Here is a 13,730-nt window from a genome sequence, read left to right on the forward strand (position 1 = left end):
ACAATTCGGATCTTAGAGTCGAATCATCCGGATCATCACAATGAAGGATTCGGTTCACAGTGGATGTCTGGAAGAAACAGGAACTGCAGCTTCTGTGCACAAGCACAATCTTTCTGCTGCATCTCTCCCTTCCCCATTAGCACCCTCAATGTGCCCTTATTCTCCTGCACCTCTCACTCTGCTGCACACCTGCTTCCTGGTGCCTAGTAAAATGATTCAAAGATTTGGTTCAAAGATCCGGATCTTTTCAATGATCTGATTTGAATCATCCAAATCATTGAAAAGATCTGAACGGCCCAGGATAGCACCAAGAACCTCATAACGCGGCTCAATCTGACGTCCAACTTCAACACCACCATGCATTGCGTTAGGGGCACGTTATGCGACCTAAACATCCCCTAAAATGCAACCTCTTGGTGTGAAAGAGGCCTTATACCATGCAAAATATATGGCTGTCCTTCTGCTCTTTTGTCTCTAAAGGCACAAGCTTTAGCCATAGACCTTGGACAACCGTGCAGATCAGATTTTGCTAACTGCAGTCTGACTGGATTAGCCACATGCTTCTTTTAGGTGTGTGATTCAAACATTACGGATTCATACACTACAGCCAGATAGATCAGCAGTACTGCCAGGCAACTGGAATTGTTTGAAAGGAAATAAATATGGCAGCCTCCAAATCTCTCTCCCTTTAGGTGTCCTTTAATAATGTTGTGAAATTCTCTAATGAAGTGAGCATGTACAAGAGGTTCAGTCTAGAGCTAAAAGCTGCTACGTTGCATATTTAACACTACTGTGTCTGGCAGTCTATTGAAGAAGAGTTTATAGAATAAAAGTATATGAACCTACCTTAAAGCCGGTAATTTAAACACAAGCATGAGAACTAAACCTTTAATAACGTACAGCTTCATTCACTGCATTAATATTTATAGAGGGGCTATACATTTGATAGATAAATCACTTGACATTACAAAAGTTAAGTAAACTTGCTTATCCACAGAATAGAGCTAAACCAGCCCCACAGAAGCTAACAGGATATTCCAACTTGCAATACTGGGCAGCTAGTTCCTTTCTGACTGTGCTGTACGAAGTTTGCAAAATTAGCTTTTACATAGGAAGTATTTGTGAAGTACACTTTAGTTCTATATAAGCATTACTTTCTTCAAGCAGGCTCTTACATGAAAATAGCAATCGCTAGGCTTGAGACGCATTGTAAATTGTCTGTTTACATTACTTGTACATCTCCTGCATATCTCCTGTACAGACTCTGTAACATCAAAAAGATCCCCTGGGGGGTACTCACCTCGGGTGGGGGAAGCCTTGGGATCCTAATGAGGCTTCCCACGCCGTCCTCTGTCCCACGGGGGTCTCACTGCAGCCCTACGAACAGCCGGCGACAGACCCGACTGTCAGTTCAATATTTACCTTTGCAGGCTCCAGCGGGGGCGCTGTGGCTGCTTTCGGCTCGGAACTAGACGGAAATACCCGATCTCCGTCGGGTCCGCTCTACTGCGCAGGAGTCGGACACTTGCGCCTGCGCAGTAGAGCAGACCCGACGATGATCGGGTATTTCCGCCTACTTCGGAGCCGACAGCCACCAGAGCGCCTGCGCAGGAGCCGGGAAGGTAAATATTTACGTCACCGCTGTACGGAGGGCTGCAACGAGACCCCCGAGGGACGGAAGACGGCGTGGGAAGCCTCATTAGGATCCTGAGGCTTCCCCCGCCCGAGGTGAGTACCCCCCAGGGGACATTTTGATGTCACAGTTCCTCTGTAAGGCCCCCAAATGATACCCTGTTAATATTAAATATTTATATTCATTTTGTGTTCTGCTTTTGTGTTCCATATTGAAAACGAACACCTTTTTAGCCATAAAATCCTTACTTACTGGTGTTATTCAGACACTGCTGCACCTAATAGACCAGCAAGGCTGCTAGGCAACTGGTATTGTTTAAAGTGTGCCTGAGGTGATATGTCACATGAGATAAACCTGTGTATGTACATTGCAAAATACATGAATAACCAGGCTGTTTTATTTTGCTGCCTGAAAGCGTTAATTTCTAGGCATGGAAGTGACTGCTTGTGTCTTGTTGGCACCTCATCAGGAATATAGTAAACATCAGTGAGGGTCACACTGTAGTCACTTCCTGTCTGAGTCAGGACTGAGTCAGCCACTTACATACCTGATATTTAACTCTTTCAGGCAGAGAAAGAAAAAAAGGAACACAGCCTAGTTATTTGTGTGATAGGCACAATCTCATCACATGTCACTTCAGGTATCCTTTAAAAAAAAAAAAAATACTTGACGTTTGAACACACCACACAATAGTATTGGGTATCTAGTGGCTCCTATTGCTTTCTCCAGGTATATACTGAGTACAGTAAAAATGAATTGTGTACTCCACATAAATAAAATCCATAAGTCATGTTAGGAGGCAGGGTTGTTTGCTTTTTCCATCAACTAGCACAAGTACAGTCAGTGATAGAAAAACCGTAACACCCTACTTGCAGGTAAGGGAGAAATCCAGTCTCTATTTTTTCTGCCAACAAACAAAAACTCTTAAACCTTAATGTTTCTCAAATGATCACAAAATTTTTGATCTATGTCCGTAATAGATGAGTGTATTCACTGTTTCATTGGGCATATACAACTGTTAACCAAGAAGAAAGACCCAGATACACGGAAAAACCTGGAATAGAGATTCGAACAAAATGTATAGATGGTAATTTCCCAAATTAAATTACTGTACAAAAAAACAGTTTGTGTAAATAACTGATGCCTATGCATAGTTATAATTAATGTTGCTGTTCAAATTCAAGATCCTGCATTTGGAAACCCAAATTATACTGAACACCAACCTTCAGCACCCAAGCTAGTGGACAGGGTCACAGGGATTCCGATGCGTCCTCCTTCGGGCTTGGACAGAGAAAGCTTAGTCATGTGATGCGCAATATGCACCACAACCCCTTGACATTGTCCACTAGATTTGCTGCTGAAGTGCGGTATTCAGCATATATCAGCTTTCTTAATGTGGATCCGAAATTCAAACACAAACACTCGTCATTGGTTATTTCTGGGTGTGCTACCAAGTATTAAGTGGAGGGTGCCATTATTTGTATGTATTTTGACGTATGGAATGCTGGATTTGGGGGGGGAAGGGGGTTCAGTTTTTTTTTTCTCTCTGCTTTTTTGTGGTCTTCCAGTATACTACCAACAAAAGAAATAAACATATCACTACCAAAACATTTGAAGTATTGCTTGATTTTTTTGTTTGACCACCCAAAAGACATTTTTTTCCTACCATGATGTTATTGGCAGGGCTATCTTTCTTTGGCAAACTGTTTCTATTCTCAGAAGAGAAGACCACCATGTCTATTTCCTCTCTCCTCATGAGATGTAAAACTTCCAAGTCCAACCATGCTACTTTAGAATGCCTTTGCGCCACCTGTATGCTAGTAATTAGAAAAAAAACGCATGGTAGACCACTACAACCCCCTGGGCTTACGGGTGGTGCTAGGCAAACACTCCACAGGGCAGGACACCAGAATTCAACAAGAAAGCATGCAGCACACCATGGTGAAAAGAGTCTGGGAACTTTTTATTTAGTACAACTGACAAACAGAATAGGTAGCTGATGCGTTTCGGACTCGCAGGTCCTTAGTCATAACTTTGCTAGTTGTTGGAATGGTAGTCCGGATACCAATATCTGGGTTGTGGCGGAACATTTCCAACTGCCAGTAAACGTGCCACCAGAAGATAAACCATAAAGACCATGGCGGCCTGGCTAATTGCTATTCAGAATTGAACTGGCAACTAGTGTATATGGTCATGCTAGAATCCAAGTAAATTTACTGCCGCTAACAAAGTGACCTTTTTACAATATATATAACATATGGTTAAGTGGCATAATGTTTTTTATGAATTAGAACAAAATATGAATTTGGTCAGAACTCAAATTATTTGTTCCTAAAAATAATATTGGTAATTATGAAGACAATGCAAGGTCTAAACATATGTTTATAAGAATAATAGACTTTCTTCGCTTGAATGGGATAAACTAAATGTTAGACTGATTCTACAGTATTTCTAAATAACAAATGGTAATGATAATTAAGCTGGTATTTAAATGAATGAATATGCTGCAGCCTAATAACATTGTTTGTTTTCTTTTTAACAGCTATCCAGCTGTCTGTGAATTCCTTCAGCACAATAACTTGTTATCTATACTTCGAGCTCATGAAGCACAAGATGCTGGGTAAGGTTTTTCCTTTTTTTTTTTTAATAGTCAGCAAGTGTGTGGTATAGAGTCTATTGTAAATTGCATCTTTTGGTTCCAAAGCCTGTTGAAGATTGCAGTTTGCATGCTGCTAAACTACAAGGGTCATCCAGAAAGTAACAGCTGTTTGCTTTTATTTTCTACCCAAGGCATGCTTTCTCTGTACTGTATATACTAGAGTACAAGCCTAATTTTTGGGCCAAAAGTGGGGGTCTCGGTTTATACTAGAGTCCCTACTCTTTGAGTAACCCCCACAGTGCCCCCACTATATGCATCATCTCAGGGAGACCACACACTTGACATTTCCATGGGAGGTCCCAGCTTACCTCATCTCGAGTTGTAGCCTTGGAAGGCATAGAAGGACAGTGTCTACTGAGTGGTGAGAGTCCTTGCATTACTATATCAAGTTTTAGATACATGACTTTGCTTTATAATGACGGCTTATACTCTGGTCAAATATTTTCCTTTTTTTTTAAGTTAAGGTAAAAGTTGGGGGATCGGCTTATACTTTAGTATATACGGTAATTTAACTTGCATCTGTCAGGTAAACCTCTTCTATCCCTGCTTTTCACTTGCACTTTTCACATGACTGCAGAACACCAGTCCATGGTTTGTTCAGCAGCATTAACCTGCTCCCAATTCCTCCAACCTATAGCTGAGGAGTGTGCTGGTACTAAACAAAGGAATTGGAAAAACTATGACATAATAAATGCTTAAAGTGGACCCAAACTACAAATGCTATTTCCTGGAAAATGGACGTTTATAAATGTCTTGTTTGTGTACCTTTAGTGCAAACATGGCATTTATAAAAATCCCAACTATTCTGCCAAAGCGCACACATGGTGCTGGAGCGCATTAGTGCGTGTATCTACATGCATGCTTGTGCACACACATTTGATCCCTTCAGCCTTTGGCATGAAGTGGTTAATATGAAATCCTATTTTTTTTTCCTTTTGTGTAAACCTTCATTTAACTATATGGAAAGCTGAAGCCTCTCCCTGCCCAGACCATTCTGCTAAAGCAAGGGATCCAACAGGCTCAACAGGCGCTGCGTAATATGTTGGCGCTTTATAAATACAATAAATAATAATATTTAATAATAATAATAATGTTGCATGCTACTGCAACTACTAAACGGGCTCCCAGAATCATAAACGCAAACAAAATCAAAGGAAAGTCATATGCGTTTGTGTTTTTCAAGATGGTGTTAGTCAGAATTTGATGCAGCAACCCACTTATCAAAAATTGTAATCAGGGGAAGAGGTTTAGCTAGATAGTATTGTTGTTTTTTATATTTATAATGCTTTGGGTGCATCATGTTTTAAAACTTTTTTTTTTTTTTTTCCTTAAAGGGAATCTGAAGTGAAAATAAACTTATGAGATAATGATTTTCTTTGTGTAATACAGCTAAGACATAGAACATTAGTAGCACAGATATGAGTCTCATATTGTTTCCAATAAAGGAAGAGTTATGAAACTTCAGTTATCTATGCAAAAAAGCCTGGGGTCCATGTTTTCTGGAGCACTTCTAAATCAAACAAACAGACAGATTTAGATAAGAATTTTGCTGCAGGGAAGTTGAAAGGGTCATTTAGCTCTGCTTGTTTTATAGTTTAACATACAGTGTGGCTTGTAATTGCAAATATGACAGATTTATGCAATGTTATAAAAAAGCTATACAGTATATCTAAAAATTAAAACATGAGACTTGTAATTATTAGTACTACACATACAAATCATTACATCATAAGTGTTTTACCACTTCAGTGTCACTGCTATTGTTGCCTATATTCAGATATAAACTAGGCCTTGCCCAACTATTATAAACTTCACCCCCTTCCATCGGCTCTAGTTTGCTGTGGTATGTCAACGGCAAACATCTGATCACACTGTTCATTATCTTATAACAGGAACGAGAGTATTGTTCCTCCAACAAACTATTTGCTGGCCAGAATAGATGAGAGTGGTTGTCTCCCAATCCTTATACTAATAACGCCGGTCACATGATTCAGAGTATGCTATGTATTGGTGGGGGATGCTGCAAATATATTATCTACAAAATGATGCGTTTTAAAGACCTTTGGGTGCTGCACTCTATTGTTTAATGTACTATGTACACTCCTGCTGCCTCCTCCAGAAAGTGGGTAAACCCTTCCCCCACTTGCAACACAAAGGGTAAAGAGAAACTAATGGGGGGCACTGGATATATGATATAAATATGATCTTGCTTTATTGTTTAAAAAAGTTATGCAAATACTGAGGTATATCTCATATAGATCATGTATATATTCATGTGATTTTAGCTCATCAGCACACTCAAGCCACAACACCTGTACTATACACCAGAGTTCCCCAACCCTGTCCTCAAGGCCCACCAACAGTGCATATTTTGTGGAAATCCACAGAGGTCGTTAATCAGCTCTGCTAAAACACTAATCACCTCACCTGTGCAGGTTTGTGGTTTTCTGCAAAACGTGTACTGTTGGCGGGCCCTGAGGACAGGGTTGGGGAACTCTGCTCTAAGCCACCTGGTGTCCCCATTCTTTTGAAAAGAAGCAATTAAAAAAAAGTGTTTAAAAATATTAAGCATTTAAGGGGTACAAAAAATAGCTGAACGCGGCTGCCGTTCTATATGTACAGTTCCATATAGTTGTGGATTGAGTGTGCAGATGAGCTGGAATCATATGAATATATACTGTACATTCTTTATATGAGATATACCTCAGTATTTGTTTTTAAAGTATTTTTTTTAAACAATAAAACAAGACCATATGTATACCAAATATAATATAATCCGTTCTCTGCTTCCCAGAATGGTGTTACCTGTGCATATGGATTATTCCAGATTGACACCTTCGGTGTCCGTATGGGATGTGGTCTTTCAGGTATATTACAAAAAAATAAACTAAAAAAGCCTGCTACTACCACTGTCCTTTATTACAATTCGTAGGCAATTCATTGCTGAGGTTTAAAGGAGTACTGTAGGGGTCGGGGGAAATGAGTTGAACTTACACGGGGCTTCTAATGGTCCCCCGCAGACATCCTGTGTTGGCGCAGCCACTCACCGATGCTCCGGCCCCACCTCCGGTTCACTTCTGGAATTTCAGACTTTAAAGTCTGAAAACCACTCCACCTGTGTTGCCGTGTCCTCGCTCCCACTTATGTCACCAGGAGTGTACTGCGCAGGCCCAGTACAGTCTGCGCTTGCGCAGTATGCTCCTGGTGACATCAGCAGGAGCGAGGACACGGCAACGCAGTGGTTTCCAGACTTCAAAGTCTGAAATTCCAGAAGTGAACCGGAGGCGGGGCCGGAGCATCGGTGAGTGGCTGCGCAGGCACAGGATGTCTGTGGGTCATCATTAAAAGCCCCGCGTAACTTCAACTCATTTTCCCCCGACCCCCCCCCCCCCCCCCCCTACAGTATTCCTTTAAGAATAAGTTATTACTTTGTTAGTTGTCCTTAAACTACATGCATCCCTGAAGCAGTTAAGTTCACCTATCTTTCACAAATATATTTGTATTATCTAAAAGGATAACATTTCAATTGGTTATGAAAGTCGTTGTCTTTCAAGAATCCTGTTGCTATAGATAATACGTTTTTTTTCTTTTCTTTTTTTCCCCCAGGTATCGCATGTATAGAAAAAGCCAGACAACAGGCTTCCCCTCCCTAATCACAATATTTTCAGCACCAAATTATTTAGATGTATACAATAATAAAGGTAGGACTTGCTTTAACCATTTCTTCGATCAAGGGCTTATGATTTTGAACATTAAAATAACAGATACATCCTAACTTACTTTCTGTATACAATTACTTTGGTGCATATGCTAAGTGTGGAGAGAAGCAGTATCAGCGCACAGACTGATATTATTTATATAGATGTTGGTGTTACTGTAACAGCTACCTGAAAAGAAAGCTCTTACTTTATAGCACATAAAAACAGATAAGAATACCTCAAAAGCAACTTTACATTGATCAAGCTTTTTAAAGTGCATATTGTCATACCTAAACTATCTACAATTACTGGTGGTGATCCATGATGATATCGGAAGAGGATAGAGGATCAAATGCAACCCAATAATCTGAGGTTGGTATATATTGCCAAATAATGACTCTCTAACGTTCTCTATTCAAGAGGGTTAATGATATTACAAGCATGCATTCATTCACGGGGACTACCGAACATTGGTTCCAGGTGATCAGTTCTGAAGGGAGTGATTTAGGGCTTCTGTTACCATTGCAAGTTTGTGGTGTTAATGAGAACTTTAATATAGCGGATAGATAAATCAAGCTGTTTACATGTAAATGAGAAATTGATTATTTCCGGTGTTTGATCTTTAAAAGCAACCCAGGAAGCATGTAAGAAGGGTAAATTCTGGCCATGGCTGCTTATGCGGAGAATGCTTTGTTCTACGCTAGATGCATGGAGAACTGCAGATGCCAAATGTCATGGTATTGCTTAAATAAGAATAAAGCTGTGAGAACGGGTTCTCAGTAGAACCCTTACTAATTTGCCAGTGTGTTTCCAGCTGGATTTCTGAATGTTCTTATTTATCCCACTTATAATAAAAAAAAATTAAAAAAAAGCTTCAGCTGGGCATTTTTTTTTCTTAGCTTGGCTAGCAATGCAGCTAGTCTTAAAGCCTGAACTAAAACTACTATATAAGCTTCCATCTTTGTTTTAAAAAGTTCCAGTCGCTGATCTTTTGACTAGACATTTTTCTCAGGCCTTCAATGAGCATGCAGCCAGTGGAGTCACCGTGAGTACAGAACACTTCCTCTGCCTGCGCTTTCTGCATCGGTGATTCCACAAATATTAGAAACAGAAGATTAGCACAACACTCAAATAAGTTACACTGAGGAATAGATTTATCATTTGTTCCCATTATCCTCAGCTCGTGATCCTTTAAATGGCAGTAGAACAGGAGGGATCTATGGTTTTTAGTAATTTAGACATCCCATTTAAACAGTATGTTTTGATGGACTAATTGAGTATTGCTAATTACAGTTGATTAAAGAGAAACCTGGTGACTACCTAGAATCCAGTACTAAACAAACGAAGGTTGCGCATACACAACTGCTGCTATGTGTGCTTAAAAGTTTATAAGAAGTTCATATGAAGCATAATCATTCCGCCTGAGGCCTTCAATATACAGAGGCAGTCTCCAGAGGTGAGTCTACTGGTCTTTCCTATCACCTTCACCAACACCCTGTGAGCAGACACTCACCTGGATATATAGACCTCCACTCAGGTCTAGGCGGGGTCTGGGACAAGGAAGTGAAAGCCAAGACGAGTGGGGGCGGACGAGCGGCGCTGAGGTTCGGGATTAGAGTGGAAGTGCACGCCACTCTACCAGCAGCCTAGGAACTACAAGTGCCAGCCGGGGCCCTACTAAACGGGGGAGAGCCCGTGACCAAACTCTACGCTGTTTTACAAAGAAGAGAATCTGTGAGTGTAATTGCTTTTAACTTTTTAATAAATTATGACGGTATCACGCTATGTAAGGCATTTATTTTGAGGTCTTATGGAGATGCATCTGCTGTAAAGTCCAAGGAGGCGACTGTTCGTTCTGGTGTGGTGGGGGCGGCCCAAAGTGTCCCAAGGCTTGAATAGACCTGAGTGGAGGTCTATATATCTGGTGAGTGTCTGCTCACAGGGTGTTGGTGAAGGTGATAGGAAAGACCAGTAGACTCACCTCTGGAGACTGCCTCTGTATATTGAAGGCCTCAGGCGGAATGATTATGCTTCATATGAACTTCTTATAAACTTTTAAGCACACATAGCAGCAGTTGTCTATGCGCAACCTTCGTTTGTTTAGTGTTTGATTTTTTTTTCCGAAGGGGCAGCTCCAACTTTGCAGTACAATTGTGTACTCGGGCAAGGTGTAGCGCTTATCTCCTTGTTGGACATACCCAGAATCCAGTGTTGACCAATGGGAAATTCTCCATGTAAACTACCTAAATTTGTGTCTCTCCCTCTCTGAAATTAATTTCAGTTTTTTTCCCCATGTTTTTGGTGGGTTGAAAGTCTCTTGTGCTGTTGCCACCGTATACCATAGTGTTACTTAGGCCTGGGACCCACTGGAAGCGCTTTTGCAGCGCTTGCCAATTGGCAAAGCACTACATCAGTAGACCCCTATAGGGGTGGTCCCACTTGCAGCATTGTAACTGCAGAGCAATCGCAAAATGATGCTGGCAGCATTTTGGGAGCAATTCCAAAGCCAATCGCATCAATAGCAAAATTGCGGTCGCTCCGGGAATCGAAATGAAATTGAGGCATGTTCGTGATTCAGTAAATCATGGCAGCTTTGTGATTGATGCAGTGTCAGTAATGGGCCCCAGGCTGTACTGTGGCTTGGTTAGCAATTGATAATACTTGCTGTATGCCTTGTGCCTGTACTTAATATTTTGTTTCAAACTATGAATAAGCTTTATTTTATGCAAGTATTACATTTTAAATCAGTGAGCTAATGGTTGTGGCTAAGCTGGAAAGTGGGGCAGAGAATATTCATTCAGTTCAGTGGACTTTTCATTCTGTCGGAAGCTTGCTGTCTTCATCATGTTGTGTTTTCACAAATGTGAAGCGTTCCTACTTTGTAACTGACAGGAAAATGAGCAACCCAGAAAAGGTACAGTGTAATTTTCACATTTTATGTTTGTGGGGTCAAGAAAATGAACTCGTATTGGTGTTTCTACTGTGAAATATTCATATTTCATGTATGTCAATGTTCATATTGAAATAAAATAAAAATATTTAACTGAACTGACATGTATGCACGTGACTGGTCTTATTTTATTAGTCAAAATTGTTATCAGTATATTATAGAAAGTGTAACTGTATTGTACTATTACTAATTATAGTATTACATGGTAAATAATATTGTGCAGTTCGTACCTAGGTAATAAAAACTATGAAGTCCTACTTCTACAGTGATCATACACAGGGTACAAATTTAGCCACCTATGCAAGTGTTCTCCCCAGAATTTTTTTCCAGCTGGGTGGCATGAAAAAGTAGCCGGTTGGGGCGTGACAGAGGAATGCAGGACTAGCACAGGACAAGTATTAGTAGGTGAGCCAATGACAGCCAAATACCCACCAAAATTAGCTGTATGGAGCACCTGACTAAAAGAGCCTGAGAATAACGCTGCTCTCCCTGCTTTCCTCATATACAAAGTGTCCAGTACAGTGGTGGTGCCAGAACTGGGAATTTGGGCCCTCCAATTTCCCTTTATAGCCATAATTGACTTTCACCTATGGAGGCCCAAACGTACCTGGCACCTGATATTTTACATGCCGAGAAAGTGGCTCTGATATCAGCTGGTTTGCCATGAGGGGATTGTCAGGGCTAGGCATTGCAGTTGGGTCGACTAAGGTTAGGAATTGGTGGGAAGTCAGTTAGGGTTAGGCATCAGAAGAGGGAAGGCTCATGTAAGAATAGGGTTAGTCATCAATGATTCAGTAATTCATACAAACGAGTATATCATACCCTGTCCAATAGTTGCGCACGGTGCCTCGGAAGAAGCTCGTTTTCGAGCGAAACTGCCGTCAGGCGGACCGCTGCTCCCACATTGCCCCACAGCAACTATTGGACAGGGTATGATATACTAGTTTGTATGAATTACTGAATCATGGATCAATGCATGACTTGGATAAAATGATGCAATAAATGACAGATTAATGGACCTGTAAGCGTGGTGCCGGATGGTTTATCTTTTAGTGCATGATATAATTGATGGCTTCTTCAGCACCCTGAGCACACGGAAGGTTAACACCCTGTCCCCTCCGTACCAAGAAACCCCTCCGTACCAAGAAACCCCTCCGTACCAAGAAACCCCTCCGTACCAAGAAACCCCTCCGTAGTTGTCTCATGACCGCAGTGCCAGTCCTTTTCTTTTTCTGTTTTTTCTTTCTTTGATGTGCAAGAATAGGGTTAGGTTTAGCTTTAGAAAAAAAAGTATTAATTTTACATATATTTTATGATCAAAATTACCACTGCCCTATACTCTCAGCTTTTTCCGGTGCCCAAATTTCAATGCCGCCCTTTTTGCATGTATGCAAAGACAATGAACGCGAGTTATCAAGACAGATGCAAAGAGCGCTAGAGCAAACGTGGAGCCTTTGTTGAGAGCTATGAGTCAGAATACTGGTATTTTTTCTGTTTTATTGCTAAAATATCATTGGCTGTATCTTTTTCTCAGTTGTTTGTTTTTAATGTATATCACCACTTATACAACAAAAACAAAATCCAGAATTCCACCCGTATCACTACTTGCTACGAGCATCCTGCATATTTTGTTAAATTTAGAAAGATAGTAAACTCTATTGAGAAGTCACAAAGGTATGTTGCAGTCCAAGAAATAAACTTTATTCCAAAATCAGTGGTTGGTTTAGTGTGCAGGGTTGAAAATTATCACATGCAGCACGATTGATATCGGTGCTCATCAACCACCCATACCAAGATAAGGCAAACACCATTCTTACAACAAATGCACAAGATACTCCACAACACTTAATAGGAAGCAAGAGGGCAATGATTTCTTCCGTAAACTATCCATTTCAACTGTCCGTAAATAAAACAATATCTGCTGAGCGGTGTGTGTAGTGTAAGATTCTTACTTCTGTGTATACAAAGAGGGCTGAGTGAAGTGGAAACCTCTCCTTGACTGTACAGAGAGGAGTTCTGAGCAGAAAAGGCCTTTTGATTTACACTGGAAGTTCCCTACAATAGATCTTTAAGAAATAAAACCTATGTTTAAGCTTGATGTATTTTTATCACTAAAGATTAGAATTGCCTCCAGCCTGCAGAGCTGAAATAATTGTTGCCAACTAAGCCTTTGCAGTTTGTTTAAAATGTCTTCTTAATAACTTTTGAATTTCACTCCGTGCCAAGAGGCCATTATTCGCTGTAATGCACTTCACACCAAAGCAGTTTTCTTTTAAGGTCCCGTTTCATTTCCTTTTATCTGTGACTGGGCTAGGTCTTCAGATCTATTCACCTCAGGCTCTTGATAAAGCGCTTCATCATCCATACTGCAGTAGTCTTCCTACAGAAGATGATCTGAAGCTCTGCTTCATAATGCAGTGCCTGCACAGTAATGTTACAGGTTGTTGTGAAGGTTTACCTTATAAAGTATATTGGAATAATGTTTTTACTGTCTTTTTTATTTTTTTTAGCTGCAGTATTGAAGTATGAGAACAATGTCATGAACATAAGGCAATTTAATTGTTCCCCACACCCTTACTGGCTTCCAAATTTTATGGATGTCTTTACTTGGTCCTTACCATTTGTTGGAGAAAAAGGTATGAAAATTGGTCTTGTATAATGTTTCTTAATTTCATTAATGTCAATTGAGTTGCAGCCTTTCAAACATGACTAAAGGTGCGTACACATTTCCAACATTATGCCTGATTGTTGTTTGAACGACCTGTCAGGCAGACATGTTTAAAAGTCACG

General features: G+C 40.5%; 1 protein-coding gene across 4 annotated transcripts in view; it reads left to right on the forward strand.

Moving 5' to 3' along the window:
• Positions 1-13,730, forward strand: part of PPP3CA (protein phosphatase 3 catalytic subunit alpha) — a 338,286-nt gene that overhangs the window by 287,376 nt on the left and 37,180 nt on the right. For all 4 annotated transcript variants that reach the window (XM_068231640.1, XM_068231655.1, XM_068231648.1 and 1 more), the window contains exons 7-9: positions 4,176-4,253; positions 7,899-7,993; positions 13,451-13,576. In XM_068231640.1, the coding sequence (XP_068087741.1) occupies positions 4,176-4,253; positions 7,899-7,993; positions 13,451-13,576 (299 nt within the window). The remainder of the gene's footprint in view (positions 1-4,175; positions 4,254-7,898; positions 7,994-13,450; positions 13,577-13,730) is intronic.

The sequence above is a fragment of the Hyperolius riggenbachi genome, chromosome 1, assembly GCF_040937935.1.
Source record: "Hyperolius riggenbachi isolate aHypRig1 chromosome 1, aHypRig1.pri, whole genome shotgun sequence".
Classification (NCBI taxonomy): Eukaryota; Metazoa; Chordata; class Amphibia; order Anura; family Hyperoliidae; genus Hyperolius; species Hyperolius riggenbachi.